This window comes from Paroedura picta, chromosome 1 (assembly GCF_049243985.1).
Source record: "Paroedura picta isolate Pp20150507F chromosome 1, Ppicta_v3.0, whole genome shotgun sequence".
Taxonomy (NCBI): domain Eukaryota; kingdom Metazoa; phylum Chordata; class Lepidosauria; order Squamata; family Gekkonidae; genus Paroedura; species Paroedura picta.
The window spans coordinates 60,830,761-60,846,705 of NC_135369.1; the positions used below are offsets into that span (position 1 = coordinate 60,830,761).

General features: G+C 45.4%; 1 protein-coding gene and 1 long non-coding RNA gene across 5 annotated transcripts in view; both read right to left on the reverse strand.

The window, feature by feature from the left end:
- The window catches only part of SUSD4 (sushi domain containing 4), a 111,688-nt gene extending 110,472 nt beyond the window's left edge, over positions 1-1,216 (reverse strand). For 2 of the 4 annotated variants that reach the window (XM_077340366.1, XM_077340348.1), the window contains exons 1-2: positions 858-1,216; positions 75-272 (exon numbers count right to left, since the gene is read on the reverse strand). In XM_077340366.1, coding sequence (XP_077196481.1) covers positions 75-237 — 163 coding nt within the window. In that variant the 5' untranslated portion in view covers positions 238-272; positions 858-1,216. Of the gene's footprint in view, positions 1-74; positions 273-406; positions 698-857 lie in introns of those variants that run through there. The other 2 variants (XM_077340374.1, XM_077340356.1) reach the window with 2 other exon arrangements.
- Positions 1,217-4,459: 3,243 nt separating this feature from the next.
- LOC143837853 (uncharacterized) lies at positions 4,460-12,852 on the reverse strand. The gene is made up of 3 exons (XR_013231125.1): positions 12,816-12,852; positions 8,235-8,298; positions 4,460-4,500 (listed from the first exon to the last, which is right to left on the reverse strand). It is a non-coding gene; the product is annotated as an uncharacterized LOC143837853 (long non-coding RNA).
- Positions 12,853-15,945: the final 3,093 nt, after the last annotated feature.

A 15,945-nucleotide genomic window follows, 5' to 3' on the forward strand; every position in this document is an offset into this window, starting at 1 on the left:
GTCTCCCTCCCCCTTCCCTTTCACCAACAGAGTGCTCTGCCACCACCTGTCATGTGAGTTCATCACTCACTCACCGCCTGTGATCTGTGCAGGGCCAAAGCACAGAGCCAGCTGGAACCATAAGACCACCAGGGAGAGCCTGGCCTGGGAACACTGCTGAGGCTGTGGTGGAGGCTGCGGATGTCGCTGCTTCTCTAGGAACGGATCCCTGCTGTTCAGGTTCATTCCATGATACATCTTTTATCCGCAAAGGGCATCCAGATTGCAATGGTCTGCAAGGGAAACAGACAAGCCATTTAGCACAGGGACAGCATCCTCCGCACCCCTCTGGAAGAGGACAGGGCCCAGAGCTACAGCAGAGCTTTCCAGGCACTGGCATGCAAAGGGACTATTCCTGCGCGCTTACCCCAGCGGCCCATTCCTCGCTTGGGCGCTCTCTAGCGGAAGGCTGAGAATCTCGCTTCCTAATCACCGCTCCAGCCCTCCCGGGTCTCCTTTCCCGCCACGTAGAGGGCGAACTCCGTCTTCCCACTGCAGCGTCCCTGTCGCGCTTGCAGGCGACAACACGCCAGCAGCGGCTTTGGCACCAATTCTCTTCTCTCTTCCCAGTAAAGTCGGACTTTATTCCCCGCTCAAGCGCTTCCCCGCCTTATTGTGCGCCCCAGAAGCTCTTGGTCAGTCGCGGGCGAGGAGGGAGCACTGGTTTGCGCTGGGATTTGCCTTTGCTTCCCAGGAGTGGGCCGGGGGTGGGATGAAGTTCTTTCCCCTCCCGCCACACCTTCCTCCGTAGCAAAGGTCCCTGGCGCCTCGGTTTGCCCGCCTCCCTTCACGGAGCCGGCTGCACAGTGCGCCCTTACCTGAAGGTTGCCCGCCTGCATGGAGCCGCCTGCTTGCTTCTACTCCGGCCACGCTAGGCAGACGAGCCTCGCTGCTGCTGCTGCTGACTCCACCGCGTTCCTCTTGCCGGCTACGGAAGGACGGAGAGACACCCGCGGCGCGCGCCGCTGCTCGCGCTCATCCTACCTGTCTGCAGGGGAGGGAAGAGCAACTACCGACACCCCCCCCCCCCCAGGCCCGGCTGCTGCAGCTGCTGCCAATGAGAAGGCTGAACGTGCACCTGCTTGGTGCACGAGCCGCCTTCCAGCTTGCTCCCGGGAGGAGGGGTGTGGAGGCACAATCCGACTCCCCCGCCGCCTTGCAAGCAGAGCGGCTTCCCTGCGTGTCTTGGGGAGGGACCGAGGGAGGCAGTAGGGACCGTGAAGCCCATGCTGGGCCTAGAGCGTGATCTTTTCAGGAAACTGTCACGTATCTCCTGGTGAGTGTTGCAAGAGCGGCAGGCTGGAACGAGGAGGAGGTTTACGCCTTGCAACTCCCCCCCCCCCCCCTTGAACCGTGAAGGTGGGGGGAAGGCTTCCTTTGGAGGAAGACAGTATCGTTAGGGTCAACGTTGCGGATCCAAATCAGGCCGGACCTCCGGCAGCCATGTTTCAATAATTATACTCAGTGAGAGGTGGATCCCTATCGTATTTATTTATTTCCATCATCATTATTATTATGTCCCTTTTTTCTCCCGGAGTGGACCAAAGATACTTACATTGGTCTCCTCTCGTCCATTGTATCCTCTCTACAACCCTGGGAGGTAGGTCAGGCTGAGTATACCCCGACCTGGATAGCCCAATCTTTTAGATCTCGGAAACTAAGCTACAGTACTTAGATGGTGGACCTTGCAAGCAACAGTAGGGTCATGATACCGTGGCAGCTAATGGCAAATCACCTTTGAACATCTTTTGCATAGCTGCCAGGCTAGGATCTCACACACGTGCCACAGAATAAATAATATGCCCAAGGTCTCTCACCAAGCTGCTATGACAGAATAGGAATTTGAGCCAGGGTCTCCTAGATCTTAGTTGGATGTGTTAACGATGGGGGGGGGGGGGGGGTCGTGTCTTTTTAATACAGGCCCAAGATGTGCAATTGGCAGATGAATCTTTTCAGGGCATGAAGGAAAGTAACATCACCTACTCAATAATATTCCATTAAGCCTCTGTTAGAGACAGAACATTTTATCCAGGCAGTTGGCAACCCTACCACTTATCAATTCATTCCTAGCATGCGCACAAATTTATTGGAGGCACAATATTCTGAGACATTTTTTGTATAGATGCCCCAGGCTAGCCCGATCTTGTCAGATCTCAAAAGCTATGCAGAGTCAGGCCTGATTAGTATTTGGATGGGAGACCACCAAGGAAATCCAGGGGTGCTACACAAATTCAGTCAATGGCAAACCACATCTGAATATCTCTTGCCTTAAAAGGCTTCCAGGATCACCGCTAGTCAGCTGTGACTTGATGGCAAAAGAAAGAGGCACAGGAATTTGGCACCAGTATAGTGTTTCCAAAGATGACATATTGACATAGCACAAGTATCTCAAATGCCTTACAAAATTTTATAGACATTCCAGCCCTGTGGCTAACCTTTTCAAAAAAGAGTGATAGCACATTGTGTAGAATTGCTAACAACGTATATAGTGGAAAGATGCAGGTAATGTGCATTGTTTTCCTGCATGTAACTCATCTCATATAACAAGAAGACAATATGAGTACATTGAATATCGCATCTCAAAGATTTAACTTGCTGTGACCAGATTTATTTATTATATATATGGCATGTGCAGTGTAGCCTGGAGATCCGAGGACTGTCAGGAGCCAGACAAGGGATGTTTAGAGGTCGATGGCCATTGTCTGTCACGTTGTCACAACCTAGTGTTCCTTGGAGGAATGCTGTCCAAGCCTTTGGAGGTCTCCCGTCCAAATACTAGCCAGGATCAACACCCTGCTTAGCTTTTGAGTTCTGATGGGATCAGGCTTGCCTGGGCTATCTAAATTAGGACACACTGTAACCAGACTCAATGAGCTCCCGGGTGAGCTGCGGGCCATGCTCATTTGGGAGCTTACGGCGTTCCGCAGGGCCTGTAAAATGGAGCTCTTCCACCAGGTTTATGGTTGAGGCTGGGGGCAGTGAGGTAGATCCCAGCCCCCCCCCCCACCAGGTACGGGTATCCAGGTATGAGTATCCATCTTACCTCCTTCCCCCCTTTAATAGCAGGGGTGGGGAGGGGTTTTCCGCCATGTTGGGGATTATGTTTTAACTGGGGGTTTTAGTGGGGATTTTATGACATGTGACCTGCTACGAGCCAATTTGGGAGTGGCAGGAAATAAATTTAATATAATAATAATAATAATAATAATAATAATAATAATAATCCTGAGCAGGTCTACTTGGAAGAAAGTCCAATTTTATTCAGTAGGGCTTACTTTCAGGAAAGTGCTATTATGTTGCAGCCTTTAATTGAGGGCCTAAACCTTGAATAGTATCTCTTCCTGAAGCTGAAACATTAATGAGGGATCCATTCAGAAAAATGTGTGCAGAAGACATTGGAAGCCATCCTAAGCAGGATTACACAGAAGTAAGCCCTGTGTTATTCAGTGGGTGCTACTCCCAGGAACTGTTCTTCATGATTGCTTTCTTACAGTGACTGCTAGAACACTGAGCCTTGGTGTGCAGCTTATTGGATTTTTTAAAGTAGGTCATTTTCACCAAATCACTAACAAATTTCCACACCACATTCTCTTGCCATCCACTGTAAATATGATTTGGAAAGGCAGTGTCACAGAACAAGATGACACTTGCCAATCAGGACTTGCCATTTCAGCTACAGGAGAAAGCGACCCAGCATTCATTACAGTGTGCCTGACCCTTTTCATGCTGAAACTTGGAATTGGGAACCCACTGGTGCAATAAATCATTTGGGCTTTTGTGTGCCAGTTTGTTCACGGTATTGACAGATCCTGCTAATGCATCTGCGAGCATTATCACCAACCAAGTGTGGTTTATTGGATACATTTCTGAGGAGGCTCAGTTTATTCTGTGTGGTTCAAAAATGCAGACAAAATATTGACCACAACCACCAAAGACTCATTGCATGGGGCAGGCATTCCACTTAGTAGCATGGTCCAACTCAGATCAATGGATTGGTCTTATCAAATTGCAGGACGGCTCCAATGACAGAAAGATTATGCAATTACTAGCAAAGCCAGTTGTATCTTTCACCTCAAAGGTATGAACAGTTCTAAAAATGTGAACTAATATTCAAATATGTGCTGATGTGAGCCAAACAGATATCATGAAAAGGTAATATGATTGGCTGAGTCAAGTAGAAACACTGTATATGCACCAATATATCACCATAATATTAAGTTAATATTATTCTGACACATTTTCATCATTGGAAAGAATTCAATTAAAGATTATTCATTTATAAACAATATTAAGAGTATTACAAATCACTGATGAAGAAACCGTAAATGGAGTATATCTAGGAGTTCGTTTTGATGATTTGGAAAGTTTGAGACGTTTTCCAATGCAATAAACAATTGGCCGCCAGTTTGAAACTCATTTCTTTTGCTCATATCACTCCTGACGGGTCTTCACCTGTAACATCTTTAAATTGCAAAAGATTTCGTTTAAAAAGTCACAGGAATGGGAGCCACTTTTCCCGTGAACTTGACTGATGACTCTCCTGCAATGTTTAAGGGCCCATTGCCATATGAGTTCATCCAAGCCAGGTAGATTATATGGTAAAGGCCCACATGATTGGTTTATCATCACTCCTCACGTGGTGGAGTCCATTAAAATGCTACAACAAAGCTGGGAAATGAATCCACACTGCTGTCTGAAAGATAGTACAGTCAGTAAACATTGTGTGGTTGAAACCCCTGAAATTGTTTCCTCGCAGCCAGAAATTATTTTCTGAAACTACCCTGAAGTAGCACAGACTCACTGTCTTGATGCTTGAAGCTAAAAGTCTTGCAAAAATGTAAATAAGCTTCAAACATGCCCAATTTCAAAACGTAATAATTTCTGTAAAAGTGTTTCCATTAGAAACATTTGGCATTAGCAAAGCCAAATGACATTCTTCTGCATTAAGGGAACTATTCAAAATCTCAACTCTGTCATAGTCAGGAGCCAACCTGAAGCTATTGATGGCATATCCTGGTCCCGGAGACCTTTCCTTTTAGGGCTCTCCCCACATCATCGATCCTGGGAGTGGAATGTGCTGGCCTGAGTTGGGTACCAGTCAAGAACATGGTAATCTGGGGGGTGTACTGATCACACACTGCAACCTCTGATTCCCTGCCGGTCCTACTGGAGGCAGTGGCCTCCAGTACCCCAAAGTTATTATTTTGGGGGACTTTAACATCCATGTGGACATGCTGGCTCCAGGACTTGGGTCGGATCTGGTGGCGGCCATGGCAACGCTAGGGTTCTCACAGATTGTTGCTGGACCCACTCATCAGGCGGGACATACCCTTGATTTAATCTTTGGTACGGGTCTTGGGGTAGATCTTGTGGCAAGTAACACCATCCCATGGTTAGACCACCATGCCCTAAAGGCTCGACTGAGGATGCCACCCCCTCCCTGCTTGGGTGACAGGCATATTTTAACCAACCTGTAGAGACTTATGGAATCCAAGAGATTCCTGAATGCTCTATGGCAGTGGTCCCCAACCACCGGGCCATGTCCCGGTGATGGGCCGCGTAGGCCTCGGCACCGGGCCGTGGCTCCCTCTCCCTGCCCCCCCTGCAGCGAGAAACTTCCCAGTCCGCAAACAAATCAGCTGCCAAAGCAGCCGATTAGCTTGTGGCCTGGCAAGCTTCTTTCTGTGGGAGGGGGGAGAGGGAAGCACGGCCGATGGCACACCAGGGGTGCAAACGCGCATGCGCGGCAGGTCCGTGAAAACACGCATGCGCTATACTGCCGCACATGCGCGTTTGTGCAGGGGCTGCCGCGGATGCATGGCACCCGGATCGCCCTCTCCCCCCCACTGGTCCACAACCCCAAAAATGTTGCGGACCACTGCTCTATGGGACCTGATGCCCTCTGGCATCTCACTGGTGGCCTTGATGGAGGACTGGCAATCCTGCCTGTCGGCCACTATCGACAAAATTGCTCCTTGGTGCTCTCTCTGCCTTCACCTCAAATGGGCTCCCTGGTATTTCCAGGAGCTTTGGGAGAGGAAGAAGGAAGTGAGACGGCTACAGCGAGTGTGGTGGAAGACTCGCGACGAAACGGCAAGGATGTTTCATAACACGCTTATGAGGACATATGAGAAGGCACTCTCATGTGCACTCTCACCCCCACACTTTTCAGCATTTACATGCTCCCAGGAATTTTGGCGTGATTCTTGATGCCTCCCTGTAAATGGAGGCTCAGGTCACAAATGTAGCGCCCTACCTCTACCCGGACGACCTGGCCACAGTGATTCATGCAATGGTCACCTGCAGGCTGGACTTCTGTAACTCACTCTACATGGGCCTACCCTTGTCTTTGAAAGGGTTTAACCTTTAAGACTATACATAGCCTGGGTCATGCCTATCTGAGGGACTGCTTGTCTGCCTATGCCCCCTGCAGGGTGCTTCACTCTGCGGTTATGAATCTCCTGGTTGTCTCGGGCCCCAGGGATATCCGCCTGGCCTTGACCTTTTCAGCCCTGGCCCCTACCTGATGGAATGAGCTCCCGGGAGAGCTGAGGGCCCTGACAGAGCTATCAACGTTCCACAGGGCCTGTAAGATGGAGCTCTTCCGCCAGGCTTTTGGTTGAGGCCAGGGGGAGGATGAATCCCAGGGTTGATTGATCCATCTGTGGGTCCCGCCCTATGACATCTGACTGCCTGTTCTTCCATCATATGCCGTTAATGGCGTAATACGGGTGACGGGATGGGAATTGGGGGGCGGTTTTGTTTTTTGTCCGCCATCTGCCTTTCTTGTCTTTCATGGGGTTTGATTGTTATGTTTTAATTGCGGGGGAATGTTCATTTTAGTGTGTGTGGGGGGGTTGTATTTATTGTAAAAGCCGTTTGCCTTTTATTTGTAAGCCACCCTGAGCCGACTTATCGGGAGGGGCGGGGTATAAGTTTAATAATAAATACATAAAATAAAATATGCATGTTGGTTGTCTAATGCTGCATACTTTCCCTGTGCCACCGCTTCTATTTGCTGGGAAAGAAAGTTCCCCGCAGCTGGCCCAGCATGGTCAACCTGCTGCTGCAGAGGAGTGGTTTGATTGTAGCATTTACCAGCATCTGATTTGCTAATATTCTACAGCTACATGTATTGGTACTTTAAGCAGAGAGCTCCTAGAGTGTTTGCAGCACTGTTAAGCCCCTTTAATGTACCTTTGCCCTAATGGTTCTGTACAAATAATAACAACCGTGTGTTTTAACAAGGCTAAAAGCATTAATCAGATTGATCTGAATTTCAATTAGGCAATGTGTTTAAGGTGCTGTTTCAAAATATAGATGATTTACTTATGTCTGTTAATTGAGATAAAATCTGTTGTACTGAGACAGTATCATTACTTTAATAGTGTTGATTGATTTTAACTCGTTAATTACTGAGCTGTCTGATAGGATGCATGAGTGCCAAGAAGCAAATACTAGTTGAGTTTCTGTGGGAATTTCTCACAAGCCCTAATGTAAAGTTTTATAAAATCATGTAGCAGCAGTCATATGTAAGTGCTACTGTTTTAAAACCCATTTTAAGGACCAGGTGATGTGGAATGGTATAGCCCAATTTTGGAAGCTAAATGCAAATGTTACTTGATGGTGTGCCAATGAGGAAGGCAAAAACCACCTCTCCTTTGTACTTGCTTTGTAATCTGCATGCTGGGATCACTAAAAGTCAGTTGTGACTTGACAACACATACATACACATTTAGGAGCATAATGGATGCCAGCTGTGGTCAGGATCTCCAAAGACTGAAAGAAGCTGCAATCAGTCTAATTCAGATTGATGCTATGGTGGAGAGGGATTAACCCCCCCCCACACACACACACACACACAAACACACACACTAGTTCCCCTGAAGGAAAAAAATATTCAGGAACCTATTTTCGCCTGCAAGGCCAATAGCAGCCCTATAGCAGAGGTAAGGTTGCCAGCTCTAGGTTGGGAAATTCTGGATACTTCAGGACAGTGTCTTAGAAGAGTTTGTGATATCATGTCCTAATCAGTTCTTTCAACTCCTTGCTTTAGGATGCTTACGGCTGATCCTGCCTTGAGCAGGGGGTTGGACTAGGTGGCCTGTATGGCCCCTTCCAACTCTATGATTCTATGATTCTATGATTCTAATTTCCTTCCATTAAAATTCAATTTTTAAATTGAAATTTCCCACCTTGTATCATTCTCCCAGTCTTCAGACTGTTGTCAGAGTAATTAACACAGTAAGGGTGCGCAACCTGATGAAAGAGTAGATGTAGGTTTATTTAGGAAAACATGTTTGATAGAAAAGAGGTTCTTAACTAGCTGAGAAGGAGGATAAAACTGAGTGTAGGAAGAAGGGGGAAATTGCCCTGAGAATAGCAGTTTGGAGACAGACAAGGAATGACACTTAACAGGAGAGAAGGTGCTGACCTCACTATCCTATCTAATTGGGTTCTTGCTGCCCCCTGCAGGCTCTTCTCTTCTTTATACACCAGATATTGCTTTTGCAACACAGATAACTCACTCCCAACCCATGTAGGGTTTTAAAGGTCAAATCCATTACCTTGAATTGGGCTTGGGAGTGGATCTGTAGCCAGTGTAACTGCTGTTATATTGGGGTCACATGCTCCAGATAGCTGTCTCTAACCAGTGTTCTGCACTAGCTGCAGTTCTGATCACTTTTCAAAGACAGCCCCAAATAGAGTGCATCACAATAGTCCAGGGTAGATGTATTTAAGACATAGATCACTGTGGATAGATCTGACTGATCTGGGAACAGATGCAGTTGATGCACCAGCCAAAGTTGGACAAAAGCAGTCTGGACCCCCACAGCCCCAAGTATCCCCCTTTGCAGTCTCAATGGTGCCTATGTGCTACAGAATGTCTAAATATTAAGCCACCTTTGTTTAGCAACTAGCAGTCAATGTTTCAAAGTATTTTTTGTTTAAATGATGCGCTATGTATACAGTATTTGCTGGCGTATAAGACTACTTTCCCCCCCTGAAAAACATGCCTCCAAGTGGGGGGGGGGTCGTCCTATACGCCAGGTGCACTTCAGTTGGGATAGACATAGCTGCCCATAGTGGCCCATAGTACTGTAATGTAATGTAACAAACTCTATATTTTGAGTCGAAATGTTGAGGGTCGTCTTATATGCCCAGTCGTCTTATACACCGGCAAATACGGTAAATTTTCTAGGGCAACTTCATTCTTTTGGCCAGACTACTCCTTAACTGCAACATTAAAGGTAAAGGTATCCCCTGTGCAAGCACGGAGTCATGTCTGACCCTTGGGGTGACGCCCTCTAGCGTTTTCTTGGCAGACTCAATACGGGGTGGTTTGCCAGTGCCTTCCCCAGTCATTACCGTTTACCCCCCAGCAAGCTGGGTACTCATTTTACCGACCTCGGAAGGATGGAAGGCTGAGTCAACCTTGAGCCGGCTGCTGGGATTGAACTCCCAGCCTTATGGGCAAAGCTGTCAGACAGCTGCCTTACCACTCTGCGCCACAAGAGGCTCATAACTGCAACATTAGGTTTCCCATTTTGTTTTCACACTACTTGACTAATTGGCTAGTTGGGTATTCACTTCATTAGGTAAAAAGCATTTTCCCTAGGGAAACTGATTTCTGTAGTCTGTAGATGAGTTATAATTCCAAGGGATCTCCAGGTCCCACCTGTAGGCTGGCATCCATAGTTTAACCAGAATGTATTTGGAAGAGCATATTCAAATGGTGTTATGGTAAGTACGCTGACACTGAGTTGCATTTTTGTGACTGAGTAGCAACTTAAACTCTTTATCACCTTAGTTAAACAACATACCCATCTAGATTCCTACAGTGTGTTGGAAAGGGGTGGGGGTGCCCTTGAGAAGTGTTTGTAAACTTTATTTGGGACAGAACACTGCAGCCAGAAAGTTAACTGGAGTGGTTCATATGTACCATATCACTCCAGTCTTGGCCAATCTATACTGGCTTCCAATCTATCTCCAGTCATATATCAAGGTGCTGGCATTGATCTTCAAAGCTCTGTATGGTTTGGGACCAATATATCCAGAGGACTGCCTCTACTCCCTTAGAAACCTACCTACCTACAATGGCCATCTTCTGAGGCCTGCTTTGGGTGCTCCTGCTCTAGATGTCCTACAATCTTCGAGAAGGCCTTCTGGGTCATGGCACCAAACCTCTGGAAAATTCATCTGTCCCAATCTTTTGCCTTTTGTGCCATTAGATGAAGAGTTTTGAATTTCATTTGGCATTCCCTCAGTGATTCCTCTTTCCTAATCAATGTTTAATTGCTGTTCTTACATTGTATGGATATTTTAACTATGTTTTTAATTGTTTTAATGATATGTATGCATGTTTTGAGGGTTGATTTTAATGGTTTTAGAACGGGACTTTATCGTGAATATTTTAAATTCTCAGCTATCTTGATAAGCATTGTGAGGAAAGAAAGGTTGAATATAGATTTTATAAACAATATTAATGACATATCTCAATCTTGCTACGATACTCCTTTCCATATAGAATCATCTTTGGCAGTCCTTTCCCCACAGCTTTATCTGTGATAATAGTAACCGCTGATGTAAGGAACAACAGGGGCTTTATGGCTGTGGCCCCAAAATAAATGGATTTTGTTGCCAGAGGAGGTCTACTGGTGCTTCTCTTTGGGGAATCTTTAACGGAGAAGAGCTTTAAAAAGCTACACTGACATTTTAAGACATCCTTACCACTTCAGATGCTCTGAATTTCAGTTCTGTGTTGTGGTTTCATTGTGTTTTGATCAGTATTTTATGGGTTTATAAGCTGCACTTATAAGCTGTCAGGTTTATAGGAAAGATGGTGTAAAACGAATAAAGAAATAAAGTTCTACAGAAACTGCTGTTAGCAGTAAGAGCTCTCTGCCTGAAGATAATAGTGTTTGGACTGTAAATGTGTATTCTCAGTTCTTTTATCTTGCCAAATGAAATATGGAAAGAGGATTCTGTTCTCCTGAGTGAATCATTAAAATCTACAGAAAATAATACTGCTATAACTGAGGCCCACCAACTGCAAGTGTAAAAATCATGTTATCATTATAGTTTTGCCAATTACTGCTAATTAAGCTTTATTAGATAGGCTTCAGGCATAGGGAAAACTCTGACTGAACCTGTTCCTCCCTCTGGTTAAGCTGACCTACATAAATGATTATTTGTCTTTTAAAAGCTGGTTTCAAATACACTGATGCCAAATTGGTTTTAGAAAGCCTGGGGTGCTTTTTTTAAATGAACTCTGTAACCAATGCAATTACCATATATATAATCTCTCATACCATTTGGCCCAGTACTGTCAACTCTGGCTGACAGCAGCTTTCCAATTCTTGGGGAGAATTTCCCCTGCCCTTCTACATGAAAATATAGTCCTCAATGAGAAGTAAACTTGTGTCTGGCCTGTAACATATCAAACTACAGGTCACATTCACATAATGGAATGTTGTTCCAAATATAAAATTAGATATCAGGAAGAAATATTCTATCATGTGCTCCACTGAGCTGATCTCTTCCCAAATCTACACATTTCTGATGGGATCATAATGATAAACTGACTATTAACAAGGGTTAAGGAAGCTGTTTGAGTGGACCACCAAATTATGCATTTCCTCCCCTCAAAACTGAATTTCAAACTCTGGGTTCATAGTGAGTTTCTGTTAATTGCTTAATGTCCATCATATACTTAACCTTAGTAAAGAGGATGGTGAGGACTTAATTTAGGAATCTATTTTAACTTAGGTGGTCCTACTATTATATCCTGCTCCTAATTCCTTAGCTTCAATTAATGGTCAAGCTCACACTAACACTGCTGCAACACTAAAATAATGAATTATCTTTTAATGGGCTAAATAAAATAATGTATTGTTTAAGAACTTTGAAGCCCAGCTCTCTTATTCTTCTAGCCTAACTATAATAAAGCATAAGAGCAGAACCTACACGCCCCTCTGATTTACATGGAAGAAGGACAGGATAAGCAAATAGGAAGGAGTTTCATAGCAAGATTGAGATATCCCATTAATGTTGTTTACAAAATCTATATCCCACCTTTCTCTCCTCACAATGCCCACCAGGGTAGCTAACAACCCTGTTTGACCCTGTTAGCCTGGTCTTTCACCTCTTTTGTTGTCCCGCCCCCCCCCCCCCAGTTCAGCATTTTAAATTATAAACACCTTGGGACATGGACTACCCTGTTTTTTTAATCATTCTACTGACTATTGAACTTCTTGATAGATCTCAGCAGCATGCAGAAAAGTCAATGGAAGCCAGGTTCATGTATTTCCAAATCTACTGCAAACATTGACTCATCAGATTTAACTTTTATATAATACTAGATTTCAAGCCCATTTTATATTGTCATAAAATGGGCGCTAGACAGCTCCCCCCGAGAACGGAGAACGACGTTCTCTCGCCCTGCGGAGCGCCCTCGCTGCCGCGAGGGGGCTCCGGAGGCCGAGAGAAGGCCGGCTCCCACCACCCCCACCCTCCCCAAACGGCGAACGGCGTTCTCTCGGCCTCCGGAGCGCCATCACTGCCGCGAGGGCGCTCCAGAGGCTGATAGAAGGCCGGCTCCCACCACCCCCACCCTCCGCAAAGGGCAAACGGCCCCCGAAGCTCTCCCAAGCCTTCTCTCGGCCGCTCTGCCAGCCGAGAGAAGGCGGCCAGGCCCAAACATCCCCCAAGGCTCTCCCAAGCCTTCTCTCGGCCACTCCGGCGGCCGGGAGAAGGCAGCGCGGGCGACCGCTCACCTGTCGCTGTGCTTCGCACAGCTCCCCATTGCCTGCTTCGGGCGGGATGGACACTTGGAGGGGCCAATCAGGAGCCGCTTCGCGGCTCCTGATTGGCCCCTCCGAGTTTTTATCCCGGACCGGTCCCGCCCTAACTCCTCCCCACTACCCCTTAGTCTTTTATTCAGTCCGTGGCGCCCGTGGCGCCACGGGCTGTGTACAGATGTGGTGATATCAAGACAGTCAAAAGTTAATGCCATAGGCCTGCAACATATAAACAGCAAATATCTTTGACAGTGTAGGGTTGCCAGATCTAGGCTGGGAAACTCCTGTAGATTTGGTACGAAGCCTGGAGAGGGCAGGGTAGGACATTAGTGGAGTACAGTACCATAAAGTCCATCCTCCGAAGCATCCATTTTCTCCAGGGGAACTGATCTTTGCAGTCTGGATAAACCACAATTCCAAAGGATTCCCAAGTCCCACCTGGAGGCTGACCTCCCTAGGACAGAGTAATGCCAGAACATATAGTGCAGGGTGAATCAGGTAAACATACAGTTGACTATCAAAGTTTGGGTGAATCCATGCCAGTATTTTGATATAAGCATGCTGACAAGCTGTCTTATAATTGAACAGACATGTATTGGTAAGACTCTGTGCAAGACCCTGTATTTGCATCTTAATATCTACTACTGGTTTGTGTGTGTTTGAACACTCATATGCAAATATAGACAACAGCAGCTTGGTCTCTTTCTGCTGATGCCTTTTTCAGGTACCACAATTTTACCAATTTCTTTTTGCCACTGCCCTGTCTGAAAATGAACTATTACTGCATAGTGGGTGTCACCGTGACCGTTTCCGCATTAGGAGACATAATTTGTTTTAGCTTGGCTTTGGATTTCCTTTGGATGCTGTGAGTCAACTCTAGCCTTTTCTCCTCTTATTTCCCAGGCAGAAATTCACAATATGCTTTCCATAATGAGTCTGACGGAGGCAGCCGCCTATCATGCTTTGCTCTCTTCCCCTTTTCAAAAAATGTGTTTTTTGCAAAATGGGGCCTGTTTGCACCTTTGTTTTCATTATGCCTCTTAATGCCACCATTCTGTGCCTTTGATCACCTCCCCCTCCCCCCCAAAGTGCCCTGAATGTTACAACATTGCTGTGCAAGACTGCACTTAAAAAAAAAACCCTTATTGTTATAACACAATAATCCCTTTATTTTAAAAAAGGCAGATTTTTTTGGAATAGGGGGAGGGTGGGAGGGAGAGAAAGGGAGGACGGCAAGGAGGAAAGGGGCATGCCCAAATGATTCAAAATAGCGGACATGGGGAAACCCTCAAATGCATGCACTTCCTTAATGAGCAGCCCTGAATTAGACTCTGCCTTGACTGAAATCACTGCAACCGGGAATTCACAAAACACGGGGTAAATCAGATGGTAATTCGGGACTGTGCATGGACAGGTGAATTTTAATGCAGAAATGGACAGAAGAGCCAGCCCTTTAAAAATGAAAACTGAATGATATTGCTAGCGAGGAAATAGGCCATATGTTTATATGCAGAAGTGAGTTTCATGATAGTGTGGGGAAATGTACATACAACATAGGCATAAAACTGATAGTGGTAAAAAAACATCAGCAGATCAATCAGTAATAGGCACAAAGAGAAAGAAGAAGAAGAATTGGTTTTTATATGCTGCTTTTCTCTCCCCTAAGGAGGCTCAAAGCGGCTTACAGTTGCCTTCCCTTTCCTCTCCCCACAACAGACACCCTGTGAGGTGGGTGAGGCTGAGAGAGCCCTGATATCTCTGCCCGGTCAGAACAGCTTTATTAGTGCCGTGGCAAGCCAAAGGTCACCAAGCTGGTTGCATGTGGGGGAGCGCTGAATTGAACCTGGCATGCCAGATTAGAAGTCCGCATTCCTAACCACTACACCAAACACCAAGGGAGGCTGTAGGGGGGATAGATGGAAATTTGGGGGCAGGAGAGCTATCAGTGAACCTTTGGATCTGTTTTGGTATCAGATTTTGGTGCCATGAACTGAGATCCAAAACAAATGCCTTTGGTTTTGTTGTTGTTGTTATGAACTGGCCAGAGAAAATATGAACTGCTTAATGAACAGAGTGGGTTGCTGTGAATTCAGACTTAGGCTTTTTTTGCCCTTTTAAATATGTCCCAAAGGATCTTCCTTTGTTTTCAGGCCTCACAATTTTAACACAAATTCACACAGGAATCTAGCCTTTTCTGTTATAAAAGCCGGTCCTCCCATTATAGCTGAAATGCACCATATTATTGCCAAGAAAAGAAAGCTCTTGCTATGCTGTTAATTATTCCTTTTTATTAAAGGCCCTTTCTTCTTCTTTGCAATTAGTGGTCATGACTGAAATATTTATATTACTCTGGAAATGGAATCTTTCTTTAAATGAAAGAATTCAATCACAGAAGACTGAGACAAAATTAAACCAATTTTTCTTTTTCCCTTTCCCTTTCTGTGTATTCACTTAGGACACTCTGGTTTTTAAAAAACAAACAAACTCAAAAGCTAGATATTAACCGGCAGCTAAACTGGGCTGTGACTTTTCCCCCCAAACAGCATAAAAATGTAGAATACCCTGGAATTTGCAGTAACAAAACCTGAGATCGGTGTGCTGTGACAGCTTGTAGATTTTAATCCTATAACATTAATCAGACTTTTTATTTTTAGGTCTCAAATCTGCATATCTTAAAAGTTTGATGGGGGTAGAACAATCTGGAAACTTACATGTCTAAAACCTGTATTTCTAGAAACCTGGTGGGACAAAATGTGTTTCTTATTACAAAATAACTTGGTTCAGATATTTGGGTGGGGAGAAGCAGCAGAATCGAAAAATATTCTGATATTTTTTTCTCTTTTTTTGTCTAGAGGAGACCTTCATTATCAGTTCCAGCAGGTCAAAACAAGTTATCCATTTCAAAGCCCACTGACTCCTGTGGTGTAACTCAGCTTAGTATGACACCGTCCTCTCTAGGTTCAAGCTGAATCTTCTGGCCTTCTGTTCTTTTTTGGAAATTCACATAATTGAAGTGCAAATCCTGAGGCGGAATTACAATGGTGGTCATTATTGTACCACAATTCATTTTAATTTACTGTATCTCATCCTGTCTGCACATATGCAA